The sequence below is a fragment of the Salvelinus namaycush genome, chromosome 11, assembly GCF_016432855.1.
Source record: "Salvelinus namaycush isolate Seneca chromosome 11, SaNama_1.0, whole genome shotgun sequence".
In the NCBI taxonomy this organism is placed as follows: Eukaryota; Metazoa; Chordata; class Actinopteri; order Salmoniformes; family Salmonidae; genus Salvelinus; species Salvelinus namaycush.
This window is the reverse complement of record NC_052317.1, coordinates 5341832-5360804: the sequence shown is the minus strand read 5'-3', so window position 1 is coordinate 5360804 and position 18973 is coordinate 5341832. Positions and strand designations below refer to the sequence as shown.

Below are 18973 nucleotides of genomic sequence, written 5' to 3'. Positions count from 1 at the left end.
GCCAGTCCTGTCTGGTCCAGCGAAGGTGGGTTTGTGCCCATAGGCGACGTTGTTGCTGGTGATGTCTGGTGAGGACCTGCCTTACAACAGGCCTACAAGCCCTCAGTCCAGCCTCTCCCAGCCTATTGCGGACAGTCTGAGCACCGACGGAGGGATTGTGCGTTCCTGGTGTAACTCGGGCAGTTGTTGTTGCCATCCTGTACCTGTCCCGCAGGTGTGATGTTCGGATGTACCGATCCTGTGCAGGTGTTGTTACACGTGGTCTGTCACTGCAAGGACATTGCAATTTATTGCCCTGGCCACATCTGCAGTCTTCATGCCTCCTTGCAGCATGCCTAAGGCACATTCACGGAAATGAGCAGGGACCCTGGGCATCTTCCTTTTGGTGTTTTTCAGTCAGTAGAAAGGCCTCTTTTGTGTCCTAAGTTTTCATAACTGTGACCTTAATTGCCTACCGTTTGTAAGCTGTTTTACGTCTTAACGACCGTTCCACAGGTGCATGTTCATTAATTGTTTATGGTTCATTGAACAAGCATGGGAAACAGTGTTTAAACCCTTTACAATGAAGATCTGTGAAGTTATTTGGATTTTTATCTTTGAAAAACAGGGTCTTGAAAAAGGGACATTTATTTTTTTGCTGAGTTTGTCAATTAATCCACTATTGTAAGTCTTGCACCTGTTAAAAGTTAAAATACTTCCAAAACCCACATTTTACCATTTCACACTACCACATCTATTAATATTGCGCTAATGCTAACTGTTGGCACTTGGTTAAGCTTAGCTAGCTAGCTGAATGGAACTGTTTTGATTTGAATGCCACAACATCGGAGAAGCCTGAAGTGAGAGGACTGCCCAAATGGAAATTACTTGAAATAGTGAAGATTTTCTACTCTGGGCCTATGCGCCATTGGCGGCATCAACCAAGTGGGTGCTACACAAATATTATTGGAAGAGTAGCTAGCTATCTACAAAGCCCAATGCACGGAGAAGCTGAGAATATTGGTGACAGCTATGTGTACTGCTGACCTACCCGTCTCTGACCAGCTATTCCCCTTGGCTGTGATCGAGATGCTCCCTCCTCCAGACCATCGATACATCCTCCACTAAAACCATCCAAAATACTTCAACAACTGCCTGATGACTTAAATTTCTTAATAAACCTGTATCACATTTATTGATTTATATTGGTTTTCTAGAATTTTCTGTTGTATACACAACTCAACTTTTAGCTGCCATGTACAGATGCAGCACTCCATCACTCTCCTTCTTGGTCAAATAGCCCTTACACAGTCTGAAGGTGTGTTGGGTCATTGTCTTGTTGAAAAATAAATGATAGTCCCACTAAACCCAAACCAGATGGGATGGCGTATCGCTGCAGAATGCTGTGGTAGCCATGCTGGTTAAGTGTTCTTGAATTCTAAATAAATCACAGACAATGTCACCAGCAAAGCACCCCCCCATACCGTCACACCTCCTCCATGCTTCACGGTGGGAACCACACATGCGGAGATCATCCATTCACCTACTCCGCATCTCACAAAGACACGGAGGTTGGAACCAAAAATCTCAAATTTGGACTCATCAGACCACAGGACAGATTTCCACCGGTCTAATGTCCATTGATCATGTTTCTTGGCCCAAGAAAGTCTCCTTGTCTTAATGGTGTCCTTTAGTAGTGGTTTCTTTGCAGAAATTCAACCATGAAGGCCTTGATGTTGAAATGTGTCTGTTACTTGAAGTCTGTGAAGCATTTGTTGAGGCTAGTAACTCTAATGAACTTATCCTCTGCAGTAGAGGTAACTCTGGTTCTTCCTATCCTGTGGCGGTCCTCATGAGAGCCAGTTTCATCATAGCGCTTGATGGTTTTTGCGACTGCACTTGAAGAAACTTTCAAAGTTCTTGATATTTTCCGGATTGACTGGCCTTCATGACTTAAAGTGATGATGGACTGTCGTTTGTCTTTGCTTATTTGAGCTGTTCTTGCCATAATATGGACTTGGTCTTTTACCAAATAGGACTATCTTCTGTATACCACCCTACATTGTCACAACACAACTGATTGGCTCAAACGCATTAAGGAAATACATTCCACAAATTAACTCATAACAAGGCACACCTGTTAATTGAAATACATTTCAGGTGACTACCTCATAAAGCTGGTTGAAAGAATGCCAAGAGTGTGCAATGCTGTCATCAAGGCAAAGGGTGGCTACTTTGAAGAATCTAAAATATATTTTGATTTGTTTTACACTTCGCTGGTGACTACATGAATCCATATGTGTTATTTCATAGTTTAGATGTCTTCACTATTATTCTACAATGTAGACAATAGTAAAAATAAAGAAAAACACTTGAATGAGTAGGTGTGTCCAAACTTTTGACTGATACTGTAAGTATTCAGACCCTTTGCTATGAGACTCAAAATTGAGCTCAGGTGGATTCTGTTTCCATTAATCATCGTTGAGATGTTTCTACAACTTCATTGGAGTCCACCTGTGGTAAAATCAATTGATTGGACATGATTTGGAAAGGCACACACATGCCTATGTAAGGTCCCACAGCTGACAGTGCATGTCAGAGCAAAAACCAACCCATGAAGTCGAAGGAATTGTCCGTAGAGTTCCGAGACAGGATTGTGTTGAGGCACAGATCTGGGGAAGGGTACTAAAAAATGTATGCAGCATTGAAGGTCCCCAAGAACACAGTAGCCTCCATCCTTCTTAAATGGAAGAAGTGTGGAACCACCAAGACTTTTCCTAGAGCTGGCCGCCCGGCCAAACTGAGCAAATGGGGGAGAAGGGCCTTGGACAGGGAGGTAACCAAGAACGTGATGGTCGCTCTGACAGAGCACCAGAGAGCCACTCCACATTAAAAAGCAAAATGACAGCCCGCTTGGACTTTGCCAACAGGCACCTAAAGGACTCTCAGAACATGGGAAACAAGATTCTCTGATCTGATTAAACAAGATTGAACTCTTTGCCCTGAATGCCAAGAGTCACGTCTCTGAGGAAACCTGGCACTACGGTGAAGCATGGTGGTGGCAGCATCATGCTGTGGGGAAGTTTTCAGCAGCAGAGACTGGGAGACTAGTCAGGTTCAAAGGAAAGATTAACGGAGCAAAGTACAGAGAGATCTGCATGACGCAAGATGGCGCCGACAGAGAGTCCTTTGGAAACTATGCAGTATTTAGTTTCTTTATGTATTACTTCTTACATTGTTTTAAGTGTTATTACATACAGACGGGAAGAACTGTTGGATATAAGAGCAACGTCAACTTACCAATTTTACGACCAGGAACACGACTTTTCCGAAGCGGACCCTTTGTTCGGACCACCACCCAGGACATTGGATCTAATCCCAGAGGCCAACCCAAAACAACATCGCCCCAGGAGAGGTAGACGGAGCGGCCTCCTGGTCAGACTTCGAAGGCGTGCACACCACCCACCGCTTCCGAACATATTACTCGCCAATGTCTAGTCTCTAGACAACAAGGTGGATGAAATTAGGGCAAGGGTTGCCTTCCAGAGAGACAACAGAGATTGTAACATTCTCTGTTTCACGGAAACATGGCTCTCTCGGGATATGTTGTAGGAGTCGGAACAGCCACCCGGGTTTCTTCATGCGTAGCGCCGACAGAAACAAACATCTCTCTGGTAAGAAGAAGGGCGGGGGTGTATGCTTCATGATTAACGACTCATGGTGTAATCATAACAACATACAGGATCTCAAGTCCTTTTGTTCATCTGACCTAGAATTCCTTAAAATCAAATGCCGACCACATTATCTTTGATTATAGAATTATCTTTGATTATAGTTACAGCTGTGTATATTCCCCCCCAGCAGATACCTCGACGGCCCTCAAGGAACTTCACTGGACTCTATGCAAACTAGAAACCATATATCCTGAGGTGGCATTTATTGTAGCTGGGTATTTTAACAATGCTAATTTAAGAACAAGGCTACCTAAATTCTACCAGCACATTGACTATAGCACATTGACTGTAGCACCGCAGGCAATACACTGGAACACTGCTACACTAACTTTTGCGATACATACAAGGCCCTCCCCCGCCCTCCCTTCGGCAAATCCGACCATGACTCCATCTTGCTCCTACCGTCCTATAGGCAGAAGCTCAAACAGGATGTACCTGTGACTAGAACCCTTCAACGCTGGTCTGACCAAATGGAATCCACTCTCCAAGATTGTTTCGATCACGCGGACTGGGAAATGTTCTGGGAAGCCTCAGAGAATAACATTGATTTTTATGCTGACTCGGTGAGTGAGTTTATAAGGAAGGGCATTGGAGATGTTGTACCCACTGTGACTACTAAAAACCTACACTAACCAGACACCATGGATAGATGGCGGCATTCGCGCAAAACTGAAAGTGCGAACCACCGCATTCAACCATAGAAAGATGTAGGGGAATATGGCCAAATATAAACAGCGTACAGTGGTTCCTCCTTTAAATGGTGCGTCATACTGCGTCACACCTTGCGGGCTGCTGCAGCATTCTGTGGTACGTCATTTAATTCTCAGCCACTTTTTCTGTTACTGCAAGTTATTGCTAGTTTGACCACCAGAGGGCATCTCTGAGAAGCATTTGATAGTATTCCGTATTGGCATTACCAGAGAATTTAAAACCTTTTTTGTAATAACATAGTATATGGGATTGATTTTTAAAAATTTGGCTTAATTAATTTGATTAATATTATGGTGTTTCTATTCATAGAAAAATGAAAAACAAAACCCTGCGCTGTACAATGTGACGGTCGGGTGTAGGCTACAGGACTGGAGGATTCTAAATTGTTTGCCTTGATTTAACAACTTTGTTCCAATATTTCTGTAATTCAGTGATATTTATTCCCATAGTAATTCGTTATGGATCCATAACTAAATCAACACCTGCATTTTGAAAGTGTATTATTTAACATTATACTATTATATAAAATATACAAATCCTGGAATGAGTAGGTGCGTCCAAACTTTTGACTGGTACTTGCTGGAACGGAAAATGAAGGTCGGCAGTACAGTACTGGGCTATTTATGAGGAAGGAGTAGGGTGTCCTTGTAAATTAGAATTTGTTCTTAACTAATTTGCCTAGTTAAATAAATGTTACACTAAGAGCATAACATTTCTGCACCCTAATTATCTCATTCTTGTCTAACCAATAGTCAAATGGAGATTAAGTGAAAATAAAAATCTAATTGATTTATCAAGACCAGTCCCCTGCTTGCCTGAGAGCAGCACGAAACGGCGCTAAAATAGTTGTAGGCTTTTGCTTCTAACTTTTATATGTTCTTTAAATAAATAAGACCTACACCATTTTTACACAACACTAGTGAGACTCATTTCGCCTATGGTAGGCCTACAGTATATCGAGAAAAAAAAAATGTTCAATGACGTGACTCTCCACCAATAATTACATTTCGAGGATTGGAGGACTCTAAATTAATATCTAAGGAGCCTTTTCCGCTAGGATCTGTGAGAATATCTAAGGGGCTTTTATATCATTCTAAATTAATTAATAATAATAATAATCGCTTTGTTTAAAAAGTAACAATATTTTGGAGATTAGGTTTTCATTTAACCTAGAGTGAGCGAGAAAAAGGCTATTCTTGAATATGGTGTGAGACATTCTCACTAATTTGTAAATAAAGAAGGTTATTTAAAATTATTTATTTCTGGAGAATCCTAACTTGATTATTTAGCAGACATCACTTGCTTATATTCAGTCAACACATATCTTAAGAATATCATGGAATATTTGAACATTTGAACATTTTCTCCATGCTAGTCTAAGAGCAGCGCGAAATGGTGCTGAAATAGACATCCACAGCGGGAAGGCTATGTATTCTGTGCCCACTCGTGGTATCTCTCTTCGGTTACACATCCTTGGAATAGCAGAACAGCATAACGGTCCGGGTGGCCCTTGCTGTGCCTGGTGAGCAGTTTGTCAAGTTCTGTTGTCATAAGAGGAATGGAAATGTCAGGGTGAACCGAAAACCTGACGAACCCGCCACGAATGTTGACTCTGCCTGTCGGAGGTGGAGTTCCAGCGCTCACAGGTATATATATATATATATATATTTTTTTTTTTAAATCTCAGAACATTAACCATGTGTGTTCACTTGTTTTGTACTGTTCTGTAGTTTCGACCCATTGATTCGTCTGACAAACAACAAACAAACAACGTTACGTCCTGCAGGCACAGGCATGGATCAAAGCTGCCGAGACATTCAATAACGTCATCTTCACAGACGAATCAACCGTGGCCCTTGAGCAATTTGCTCAAAATTGCTACAGAAAAAAAGGAAGAAGATCAAGAAGATTAACAAAGCATAAAGATGTTGATGAAGAAATGCTGTTTTGAGTTAGAAATTTAACACTTTAGAGTACTTAAGCATCAAATACATTGCAAGTTGAGGGATTTTCACAACAGTAGCCGGGCTATAAAAAGTCTATTGTCCTGCTAATAGGAAACATTTGCATGATTGGGTACATTCTTTATTGTAACCACAATGTCACACATAATATGTATCTACCTTTCCAATTACTTTTAGAGTTTGGGAAATACAAATGTGCGCCCTCTTTTTAGTTACATTGTTTTAGTTAGAAAGTGCAGACTTTTTTCCTTTAAATTATTGTTTTATGTACACTAGATTTTTGACCAGTTGCAATTGTAAGTAGGCCTAATAAAAAAAAATCCTACTTCTATTTGGCTGTTAAGCCTCATAGCCTACCTCAGCCAGTTAAGTTATTTTATATAGGTCTAGGCTCCGAATAAATAGACTCCAATTAAGCCCTCTTGTTGTTTGTAAAGTCAAATTCAAAATTCAAAAGGCACTCGCACATCTGAGCTATCTTTTCTGCAGGTGCATGGCAACAGCCGATAAGATGAGGAAAAAGGAACCCGCACACTGCTCTTGATAGTATCACTGATCTTTATTTAGCGTTATGTATCGGCCTCACGGCCTTCGTCAGAGCTTTTGTGAGTCTTTTAAATTAGCACCCTTATGTAGACCTAGCCACACCCACATCCGTTCCACGCATCGAAAGGGGTTGGAGGCAAAGGAAAAACAAATAAGTGCTACCAAATATAACAATATGCATTTCATAAATATTCAAATAAATTGTGTACATAAAACGTATTAAACACGTCTGTAAAACCACAATGAGGACATCGACCTACCAAGCAAGTTTTCATATAAATTATTGGGTACAGTGTAAGAAACACATGTAAACTGAAATAGGGGCATAATTCATGTTCAAATTTACAACATGGCATTAAGACCTTTAGGAAATAATGTCTGGAGGGTGAAAATACAAAACATTCTCTTTTACTCAGAGTAGTATTTATATCACCTCCCCTGTCTGATATCTTAACTTTCTCTATGCCAAAAAATCTAAAGAGGTAGAAATGCCACGTTTTAGGTCATTAAAATATACAGCGACTGGATAATTCCTGTCGTTTCTCCTACTTTAACTTTGATGTTCACTAATTCTCTGTTTGAGAGAATGAGAGGTTTAACCTACATAGCACAGCCCACATGGACAATTAATAATTTAGATAACATGGGTGGTGGAGCATGTCATAATGTCCTTTATTTGGAACCGTTTTCCTGTATGTGGGTGGCAGAAATATTCACACTTCATCATATTGTTGCACTGTGCGCAACCTCTGCATTTATAGCTACCATTTGGAAAAGGGCATAAAAGATCCTGGCTGATTTTCTTTTGTGGCTGGCAGTTGGCAGGGACCAATTTATCGTGTAAATTGTGACCTCTCCTATATACAATAAGTGATGGATTTTTTAATTCAGCAGGCAAAGCTGGGTCCGATGATAAAACATGCCAGTGTTTCTTGACTGCATCTCCCACTTTTCGCGAGTTCAAAGTATATGTAGTTGTGAACATTACAGCGTTTTCTTTAGCTGTAGCGGGGCTTTTATGTAACAGTTCATCTCGTGTTTTCCCCCATGCCAAATTAAGAGCTTCATCCAATCATTCTCCGCTGCTTTTTCTAGATAGTCCTGAAAATGATTTGTTGCAAGTTTGGGGGGGTTCACACCTAGCTCAAGTTGGGGAGGATTCACACCTAGTTCGGCTATTAGACAATTATTTAGTAAAAAGGTTGAATAGTCTATTGTTCAGCTAATAGCCCATCCTGCTATGCCTGTGAAAAACTAATAATAATATTTTTTCCCCTTTCCACATGTTAAAGATTCCAATTGATAGTGTTTTTAGCCACAATCGGCCCCAACCCCAATTAATACATTTGGGCACAGTCGATAGTGTACTGGACTTCGGGCTAGATTGTTGAGGTTTCGAAACCTGCTCCCTGCTTGTTTCATTACATTATTATGCCGGTCTCAGACAAATAGCCTGGATTGTTACTCCAATCTCATTCCTCGCCCTCTTCCGCGCGTCATTCAGCACGCTTGTGGGCGTGCTGGCAGGATGTATGGTTTTTTATTCTGTATATATGAATTACAAATCAGCCTTTACTTAAATAGTTACAATGTGTAATCATTGATGTCCCAGGAGCGATAGACACTGTTGAAGTGTATAATGAATGAGTTTGATACACCAAAAAAAACTTGCTAAATAGCGATTTTCGTAAATTAACTTTATGACAAAAAAATATGCACAATTGTTTGTCTCTACATTCACTAACATATTCCTCTCAATTGTAAATTTTTTGCTTGACTCATTATGACGTTATGTTTTGTCAGCCATCTTTGCTGAAGTCACCAGGGACGGGTGGCCCGCGTCAAATTCGTCATTGGAACCACTCGATATGATGGCCATATAAAAACCTTGGGACCCAAATGCATAATGAGTGCTCTAACTCCCCCTTGTGGTGGTCTGGAGCAATGAAGCAGTGACGCTGGGTACTTCTAAGTCCCGCGGTGTAAGCTTGCAACTTTTAAAGGAGGAACCACTGTAGTTATTCCCTCCGCAAGGCAATCAAACAAGTGAAATGCCTGTATAGGGACAAAGTAGAGTTGCAATTCAACGGCTCAGACACGAGACGTATGTGGCAGGGTCTACAGGCAATTACACACTGCAAAAAGAAAACCAGCAACGTCACGTACACCGACGTCTTGCTTCCAGACAAACTAAACACTTTCTTTGCCCGCTTTCAGGATAATACAGTGCCACAGTCGCAGCCCCCTACCAAGAACTGCGAGCCCCCCAGTCCTTCTCCGTGGCCGCGTGAGTAAGAAATTTTAAACGCGTTAACCCTCGCAAGGCTGCTAGCCCAGACGGCATCCCTAGCCGCGTCCTCAGAGCATAAGCAGACCAGCTGGTTGGTGTGTTTACGGACATATTTAATCGCTCCCTATCCCAGTCTGCTGTACCCACATGCTTCAAGATGGCCACCAATGTTCCTGTACCAAAGAAGGCAAAGATAACTGAACTAAATGACTATCGCACCGTAGCACTCACTTCTGTCATCATGAAGTGCTTTGAGAGACCAGTCAAGGATCATATCACCTCCACCTTACCTGCCACCCTAGATCGACTTCAGTTTGCATACCGCCCCAACAGGTCCACAGACGATGCAATCGCCATCACACTGCCCTATCCCATCTGGACAAAAGGAATACCTATGTAAGAATGCTGTTTATTGACTACAACTACACCATAGTACCCTCCTAGCTCATCATTAAGCTTAAGGCCCTGGGTCTCGACCCCGCCCTGTGCAATTGGGTCCTGGTCTTTCTGACAGGCCGCCCCCAGGTGGTGTAGGTAGGAAACAACATCTCCACTTCACTGACCCTCAACGCTGGGGCCCCACAAGGGTGTGTGCTCAACCTCCTCCTGTACTCTCTGTTCACCCATGACTGCGTGGCCATGCACGCCTCCAACTCAATCATCAAGTTTGCAGACGACACAACAGTAGTGGGCTTGATTACCAACAATGATGAGACAGGGAGGAGGTGAGGGCCCTCGGAGTGTGGTGTCAGGAAAACAAGATCTCACTCAATGTCAACAAAACAAAGGAGATGATTGTGGACTTCAGGAAACAGCAAAGGTAGCACCCTCCTATCCACATCGACGAGACAGTAGTGGAGAAGGTGTTAAGTTTTAAGTTCCTCGGCATACACATCACAGACAAACTGAAATGATCCACCCACACAGACAGAGTGGTGAAGAATGCACAACAGCGCCTCTTCAACCTCAGGAGGCTGAAGAAATTTGGCTTGTCACCTAAAACCCTCACAAACTTTTACAGACGCTCAATTGAGAGCATCCTGACGGGCTCAATCACCGCCTGGTACGGCAACTGCACCACCCATCAACCGCAAAGCTCTCCAGAGGGTGGTGCGGTCGGTACAACGCATCACCGTGTGCAAACAACCTGCCCTCAAGGACACCTACAGCACCCGATGTCACAGGAAGGCCAAAAACATCACCACGCACAACAACCACCTGAGCCACTGCCTGTTCACCCCACTACCATCCAGAACGTGAGGTACAAGTGTATCAAAGCTGGGACCGAGAGACTGAAAAACAGCTTCTATCTCAAGGCCATCAGACTGTTAAACAGCCGTCACCAACTCAGAGAGACTGCTGCCTACATAGACTCAAATCATTGACCACTTTAAATGCCACTTTAATAATGTCTACATATCTTACATTACTCATCTCAAATGTATATAGTGTATTTTATAGCATCTTGCCTATGCCGCTCGGCCATCGCTCATCCATATATTTATATGTACATATTCTTATACCATCCCTTTACATTTGTGGGTATAATGTAGTTGTTGTGGAATTGTAAGATTACTTGTTAGATATTATTACACTGTCGGAACTAGAAGCTCAAGAATTTCGCAATTAACATCTGCTAACCATGTGTATGTGACCAATAATATTTGATTTGGATTTAATTTGAGAGATCCTTGATGAAAACCTGCTCCAGGGTGCTCGGGATCTCACTGGGGTGAACGTTCACATTCCAACAGGACAACGACCCTAAGCACACAGCCAAGACAACACAGGAGGGACTTCGGGACAAATCTCTGAATGTCCTTGGGTGGCCCAGCCAGAGCCCAGTCTTGAACCCGATCAAACATCTCTGGAGAGACCTGAAAATAGCTGTGCAGCAATGCTCCCAATCCAACCTGACAGAACTTGAGAGGATCTGCAGGGAAGAATGGGAGAAACTCCCCAAATACAGGTATGCCAAGCTTGTAGCGTCATACCCAAGAAGACTTGAGGCTGTAATCGCTGCCAGTGGTGCTTCAACAAAGTACTGAGTAAAGGGTCTGAATACTTATGTAATTTTTTTTTTTATATATATATTTTTTAAAGACATTTACAAAATTTTTCTAAAAACCCGTTTTTGCTTTGTCATTATGGGGAATTGTGTGTAGATTGATGAGGGGGGAAAACGATTTCATCCACTTCAGAATAAGGCTGTAACGTAACAAAATGTGGAAAAGATCAGGGGGTCTGAATACTTTCCAAACGCACTGAAATAATACTAAACCCAAAAAATATATTGATTTAACGGCATTATTTTATTTGTTTCAAGGGGGTTAGTTTGCAACCAATTTAAAGTCGCAGTCTGGAGAAGTTTTCCTCACCAATAAAGCCGTAGCTCTTGTGTTTCCCCGTGGTGGGGTCTCTCGCCAGAGTGCACGACTTGATCCGGCCGAACGCCTCAAACACACTCTTGATGTCCTCGTCCGAGAGGTCGGGGTGCACAGACGCCACGTAGATTCGGTTGAAGGCGCGTGCCTCTTCTGCCAGCTGGTCAATGATCGGCTGGGCCTGTCCGATGTTGCTCGGTCGTCCCACCTTAAAGTGTGATGTGTGTTAAAATAGTGTAGTCATGGCATTGAGCAACAAAATCAAGAAACTCTTTAAAAATTGACAACAGAGCTCACCTTAATGTTTCTCCCTCCCAGCAAAACGGAGTTCATCTGCTCAAGGGATAGCTGGGCTGCCTCAGGCACATCATACTCCACAAATGCAAAACCCTGAGGGACAGGGGAACAACAAAAAAGTCAGGCTTCAACCTGAAGCAGGGAGACGGGTCTTTGCAAAGGGGATTTACCTGTTTGGGAAACAATGGCTATACGCTCTGGAGAAACTTCAGCTAGGACTAAAATTAAAATACATTTGTTAGGGTTTATTTATTTTAAGATGGTATGGTACCTGCAACTACCATCAATACTCATGGTTAATAGCTTATTCCTAATTACAAGAGATTGCTTACAATTATATTGCAGGGCAGGATAGTTGCAAAAATATTGATGACTATAACACACTGTACCAAAAACTTAAAGGGCAATTACACCGCTTTTCAACCTAATTTTCATTATCTCCAGCACAATACCAGTGTCTACATACACCGAGTGTACAAAACATTATGAGCACCTGTTATTGAGAGAATGATCAGATGAAAGCTATGTCACTAAGCTTATCGAGGTCACTTGTTAAATCCAATTCGATCAGTGTAGATGAAGGGGTGTAGACAGGTTAAAGAAGGATTTTTAAGCCTTGAGACATGGATTGTGTATGTGTGCCATTCATTGGGTGAATGGGCAACACAAAATATTTAAGTGCCTTTGAACGGGATATGGTAGTAGGTGCCAGGCGCACCAGTTTGTGTGTCAAGAACTGCAAGGCTGCTGGGTTTTTCATGCTCAACAGTTCCCTGTGTGTATCAGGAATGGTCCACCACTCAAAGGACATCCAGACAACTTGACACAACTGTGGGAAGCATCGGCATCAACGTGGGCCAGCATCCCTGTGGAACGCTTGAAACCTTGTGGAGTCCATACCCCCAACGAATTGAGGCTCTGCTGAGGACAAAAGGGTATGCAACTCAGTATTAGGAAGGTGGTCCTAATGTTTTGTACACTCAGTGTATGTGAAAACAGCGCATTTCAAGTTTTGTCTAACAAATTTCTAAAGTTAAAAGGTTCTACCCAATGACATCATCAAAAGTTAAACCATTTTAAAAACATTGATTTTCAAACACTGAGATTCGCGGTGACGTGGGGAGCAAGAAAATATCCTCCCTCAAGGGTTTCCGTTAGACGGTAAGTTCAGATAAAAAAATACCAGTAAGGTAATACTTGACACCCAACGTCATAACACATTACGACACGGTAATAACCATGTCATAAAATGTGATAACAGCTGACATAACTTGTCATAACCTGTTGTAATATAATCATAACACTGTCATGACACATATTTAGACCTGTTGTGACATATATTGCGTTATTTTATGGCTGTTATGACACCTAAATAAGTGTCAAAACCCACAAAACCTACCACAAGGCAAAACATTACATTACACCATAGCCTACATGTCAACTGTATGTTTTAGTTATATAATTATTCTTTAAATTGACCATGTTAAATGATCATTGTAATTGCACACACATTGATGTCAGACATGCACCTACCCCAATGTTCTGTTGCTGATGACTGGGCTGAATGCAGGAGCAGATTTCAGGAGCAGGACGAGACAGCCTCTTTTTGACTGATATAAGGGCATGTATGTGATGATTATGATGGTCATAATGCTTCATGACAGTGTCATAAAGTGTATTTTCTTAGTCCAAGTAAAGTGACACAGGATGGTCATAATGCTTCTTGACAGTGTCATAAAATGTTTTTTCTACATGTTATTTAAAATATGATGAAAAAAAACAACTAAAGAATGAATTTATGAGAAACCTTCAAACAAAAGGAAACTTCTTGGTAGGGAAAAAACTAATTTGAATAAATGTGTATTTTGAAACTCTTATGTAGGTGTCATAACAAGCCATAAAATAACGCAATATATATCACAATAGGTGTAAATATATGGGTCGTGACAGTGTTATGGCAATATGTCAGGTTATGACAAGTTATGTCAACTGTTATGACCGTGTCATAACGTGTTATGACACTGGGTGTCAGGTAAAGTGTTACCCAAAATAATGCTTTTTATTCATTGATGGAAATACCAGTTGATGTGCTCCAACTTCAAAGGCAAATATACTTCTTAGGCTAATAAACCCCCAAGCTGCTTGGAAATTAGTGTGGTGTGTGTGTGTTTTTCACGCAAAAGACGCAAGGTCCTCACGTAAGGGACTTCAGCTACAGTAAGTGTACCCCGACTCAAAATCGGCAAAGATTGTGTTCATTATCCCTGTTTCCAGTGTGCCTGCCGAGAGGTGATTCTTTCTCCAAAACAGTAAATACGGCCGCAAGAGCACATCCTTCTTGAGGACAAAGTAACGAGGCTGATGTGCATCAAGCTGCTCCAAGGAGTTTGACAGTTTTGACTTCCCGACAACAGCAACTCACTTTGAGCAGGCCAAGGTTGGCCACAAACGCAAGTAAATTAGAGACAAATTACTGTGTTAGTCAGGCCCGGTCCTAGCAGTTCTGCTGCTACCCTAGGCAAGATCAACATATGCATCATGTATAGTATAAAGATTTGGAATGGATTGATAGACTAGAGTAATGATGTGTATCATGAGCAATTGGTGCATATCAGTTGAGGTTATTCAGTAGCACTTTGAAAAGAAACTTCGTTGCCAACTATTCACATTGGAGAGTTACAATGTTGTCATCACTAGGCAGCCAACTACCTATAGTAGGAAACAGTTGTATCAATAAGCCACGTATAATCACACGACTCGAGTCACGTGACACGAGTCTAACCCTCACCCTATCCCCACGATAGTTCAAATTACAATAAACATTTACAGCATTTACAGCCTAATTTCTATTCTGTTAAGATGAACTGTGATGTCACAGAGAATCATTTTAAAGGACCTTATCTTTTTAATCACTGATTAATCACAGCGCTGTTTTCACAGATGTAGACACTAGTTTGGTGCTGAAGATGATGAATATGAGGTTGAAAAGTGGTGGAATTGCCCATTAATATGTTCAAATTAGAGCCCAACCAATATATGGATATTGGCCTGTTACCTATATATCAGATGATAATATCAGTCAACATCCACTCCCTTATTCTTATGTATTTTCTAATCTGAGCTTCTGTTGAATCAGTTTTACAACCAAACAAAAAAACTGACATTCATGTGTAGTTGTAGCATGAGGTGTAGATCTGTGGTTATGCATCATGTAAAAAATTGACTGTCGTTTAGTAATTTTAAAGAATATACATAGCTCTACTCTTGTACTTCCAATATAAAGAATTTTCAAGAAGCACTTGCTGTTCTGCCACAAGTGTCATCAGCCGCTGCTGCTGCTCTTGCATTCAACCCAACATTACAAAGTAGCGATTGACTACACTGCTCAGTCTGATCCAACGTTACGAGCTAATCTCTGAAAACAATTCCTTTTTGGTAGCCTGGTCCTCCTGGCTTCAGAGTCTGGGAGGCCGTTTCGATGCTGTCAGTAGTTGGCACGATGAGTCGATAATGAAGGGCTTTTACTGGTTAGTTCTCTGTGTCTTTCTCACTCAAAAACCCACATGTAGGGCCCTATTAAATCCGCCATGCGGAGAACGCGGACAGAATCACGGTCCGGATGTTAAAATGGAATTAAACAATATTGTAAAACGTGTTGACGTTAGTAGAAGATCAATTCATTGTATTAAACTTAGTCGAAAAAGTATTGATTTGCATTTTCTCCCAAGACATGAACAAAAATGTATGAAGGATTAGAATTTCCTACAATGTTCTGAAGAAGCAATGGCATGTTAATTCCCCTGTCTGTGTAGTGCTCACTTTTGTCTCTCACTTTGTGTTGCCAGTTAGCGATGCTAATGACAAACGTCTTGTGGGTAGAGAGGAAGGCCTTCAACAAAACCTTCTGAATTAAACGTTAACTGCAAAGTAGGCCTATTGGGCAGAATGATATCATGATTATTTGTATCAATCGGGCGGGCATTTGTTTTGCAAACTATGCCATCACATGTGCAGTACAGAAACATCGTTAGCCAAACAGTTCTCTTGCTAAATGCACAATTACTTTTTGTGATTTATGCATGGTCATGGACTCATCCAGTTGTAATTTTGAGTCACAAAATAAAAAAGATGTAAGGAATCCCAAACCAGGAAAACTAAAACCGGGAAAAAAAGAATTTGGGAAAACAAAGATTTTATAGGGCCCTACACATGCACAGTCACACGCAGCCCCCGAACGGCAACCCCTTCAATTACAACGATTGTATTTTGTCATAAAAACAGTGAGAGGTCTCAACCCCCCAATAAATGCATGCACTTTTTGAGAGTGGAATATGGATTAATAAGGAAAGGGTGTCCAGACCATCGGGGCACAGCTCCTCTCGCTGTGTCACGTGGTATGTGCGTCAGCCAGGCTACCGGTTTGGTGCAGCAGTCTACAAATATAGTGCAGTGAAAAAGTATTTGCCCCCTTTTTGATTTTCTCTATTTTTGATACTGAATGTTATCAGATACTCAACCAAAACCTAATATTCGATAAAGGGAACCTGAGTTTACAAATATATATATTTTTAAAGTATACTAATTTGATTTATTTAATTAACAAAGTTATGCAACACCCAATTCCCCTGTGTGAAAAAGTTATTGCCCCCTTACACTCAATAACTGGTGGTACCACCTTTAGCTGCAATGACTGCAACCACAGACAGATGGCCTGACATTCTCCTGTAGAATTCTGTGATAAAGAGCAGAATTCATGGTTCCTTCTATTAAGGCAAGTCGTCCAGGTCCTGAGGCAGCAAAGCATCCACAAACCATCACACTACCACCACCATGCTTGACCGTTGGTAGGAGGTTCTTAATGTGGAATGCAGTGTTTGGTTTTCACAAGACATAATGGGAGTCAAAGTCCTAGACCTAATCCCAAATAAGATGTTGTGGCAGGACTTGAAATGAGCAGTTCCTGCTTGAAAACACACTGAGTTAAAGCAGTTCTGCATGGATGAGTGGGCCAAAATTCCTCCACAGATACGTGACAGACTGATAAACAACTACATGAAGCGTTTGGTTGGAGTCATTGCAGCTAAAGATGGCACAACCAGTTATTAAGTGTAATGTACTTATTCACACAGGGGCATTGGGTGTTGCATACCTTTAAATAAGTATGTAATTGTTGTGTTATTTGTTCACTCGGGTTCCCTTTATTTAATATTACGTTTGGGTTGAAGATCTTATAACATTCAGTAAAAAAAAATAGGCAAAAAGTAGAGAAAATTAGAAGGGGGGCAAATACTTTTTCACAGCACTATACATCAGCAAGCTGCAGAAGTAGCATTTCATTTCAACAGGTTTAAACATTTAGAGACAAGCTTGCTTACCTAGTATTTCAGCAAGCTAGCTAGCAACAAGTTCAATCAGCTGATCAAGTCAGTGGCAAACGATATGCTTTCAGATCATTTTTGCAGGAGGTAGAGCCGCTTTGAATACACTTTCTCACAATTGCACATTTTTGAATCACTGTCAAAATGTGTGTATAATAATGAAGCTAATTCTGCCTGTGTCAGAGATTCATGCGAGAGCTCAGTAATTCCAGAAATTAGGAACTATGTTGTCATTTTCTGTGGCGGATGCTTAAAATATAAACATTTTTATTCCACGACCTACAAGACAGGTCGGTTGAGGGACGAGCGTTGAACAGGAGTGGCACCACCTGACGGGAGACAATGATATTGGTCGGGCTATAGTTTAAATTATACACAAATGCAATAATAATAAATATCCTTACAACATTGTGGGTAGATACAGAGAACATACAGTAAAGGAATCCCTCATTCAACAGCTGAGTTCAGCTGAGGAATACAAGTCTGGGATGTTCTAATGTTCAGTTGTGAAAGCTCACCTTGTGTTTCATTGTAACAGAGTCCCAGGACATGTCGATGCTCTTGATGGGGCCGAACGGGGCAAAGGCCTGCCGGACCGTGTCCTCTCCCAGCTCGTAGTAAATGGAGCCCACGTACACTCGGCACATGATGGCTAATGCTCGCTGTCTCTGAGCCGCTACCTACAATAGGAGGAAACTGTGCTTGAATATAGCACTGACTTGCTGTTCCACTGTATATTACAAACACAAACGCTGACCAAAGACACACAAGAAATGGAGATAGGTGGAATTGCTTGCTTCAGTTATTGACATTCCATTGCATGGATTCCACTCTATTGATTGTGTAATTGAATTAAAAAAATACAGAGAAAATCATGCAAAGATTCTCTATTTTGTTTTAACAAGACATTCATGTTATGATAAAAATAACATGGGGTTTTTAACATAATAAATGATATAACAGCTTACCGATTGTAAAGGTGAGAGGGGATCTCCAAAGCCCATTGTCAGCGATGCCATCTATGAGAAAAAGTATACGTTTAACTCAGAAAAGAGGCTTGTCAAAAAAGGCCATGCTGCTTAGGACAAAGGCCCATCAATCAAAAAGTATTCTAAAACGCAGCATTGAAAGTAATTGAGTCATGTTTTATACTATACCGAACAAAAATATAAACGCAACATGTACAGTGTTGGTCCCATGTTTCATGAGCTGAAATAAAAGATCCCAGAAATGTTCAATACGCACAAAAAGCTTATTTAAAAATATTTAAAAAATACGGCACAAATTTGTTTACATTTCTCCTTTGCCAAGATAATCCATCCACCTGACAGCTGTGGCATATCAATAAGCTGATTAAATAGCATGGTCATTACACAGGTGCACCTTGTGGTGGGGACAATAAAAGGCCACCCTAAAATGTGCAGTTTTGTCACACAACACAACGCCACAGATGTCTCAGGTTTTGAGGGTGCGTGCAATTGGCATGCTGACTACAGGAAGGTCCGCCAGAGCTGTTGCCAGAGAATTGAATGTTAACTTCTCTTGCTCCCCAGTGGGTGGGCATCACTACTCATTTCAGGAAACTAGGTGTATGTCGCACGTCACAGGAGCAGCCATCGAACGTAAATATTCATTTCTTATCAAAATGTGTTTTTTGGCAGAAATTCCTTCTGGAACATGTCTACTTTCA

At 41.4% G+C, this 18973-nt stretch overlaps 1 protein-coding gene across 1 annotated transcript in view; it reads right to left on the bottom strand.

The window, feature by feature from the left end:
* Positions 1–18973, bottom strand: part of puf60a (poly-U binding splicing factor a) — a 71069-nt gene that overhangs the window by 19604 nt on the left and 32492 nt on the right. Inside the window, exons 4-7 of the mRNA XM_039003660.1 lie at positions 18252–18302; positions 17802–17963; positions 11906–11998; positions 11603–11816 (exon numbers count right to left, since the gene is read on the bottom strand). Of these exons, the coding sequence (XP_038859588.1) occupies positions 11603–11816; positions 11906–11998; positions 17802–17963; positions 18252–18302 (520 nt within the window). The remainder of the gene's footprint in view (positions 1–11602; positions 11817–11905; positions 11999–17801; positions 17964–18251; positions 18303–18973) is intronic.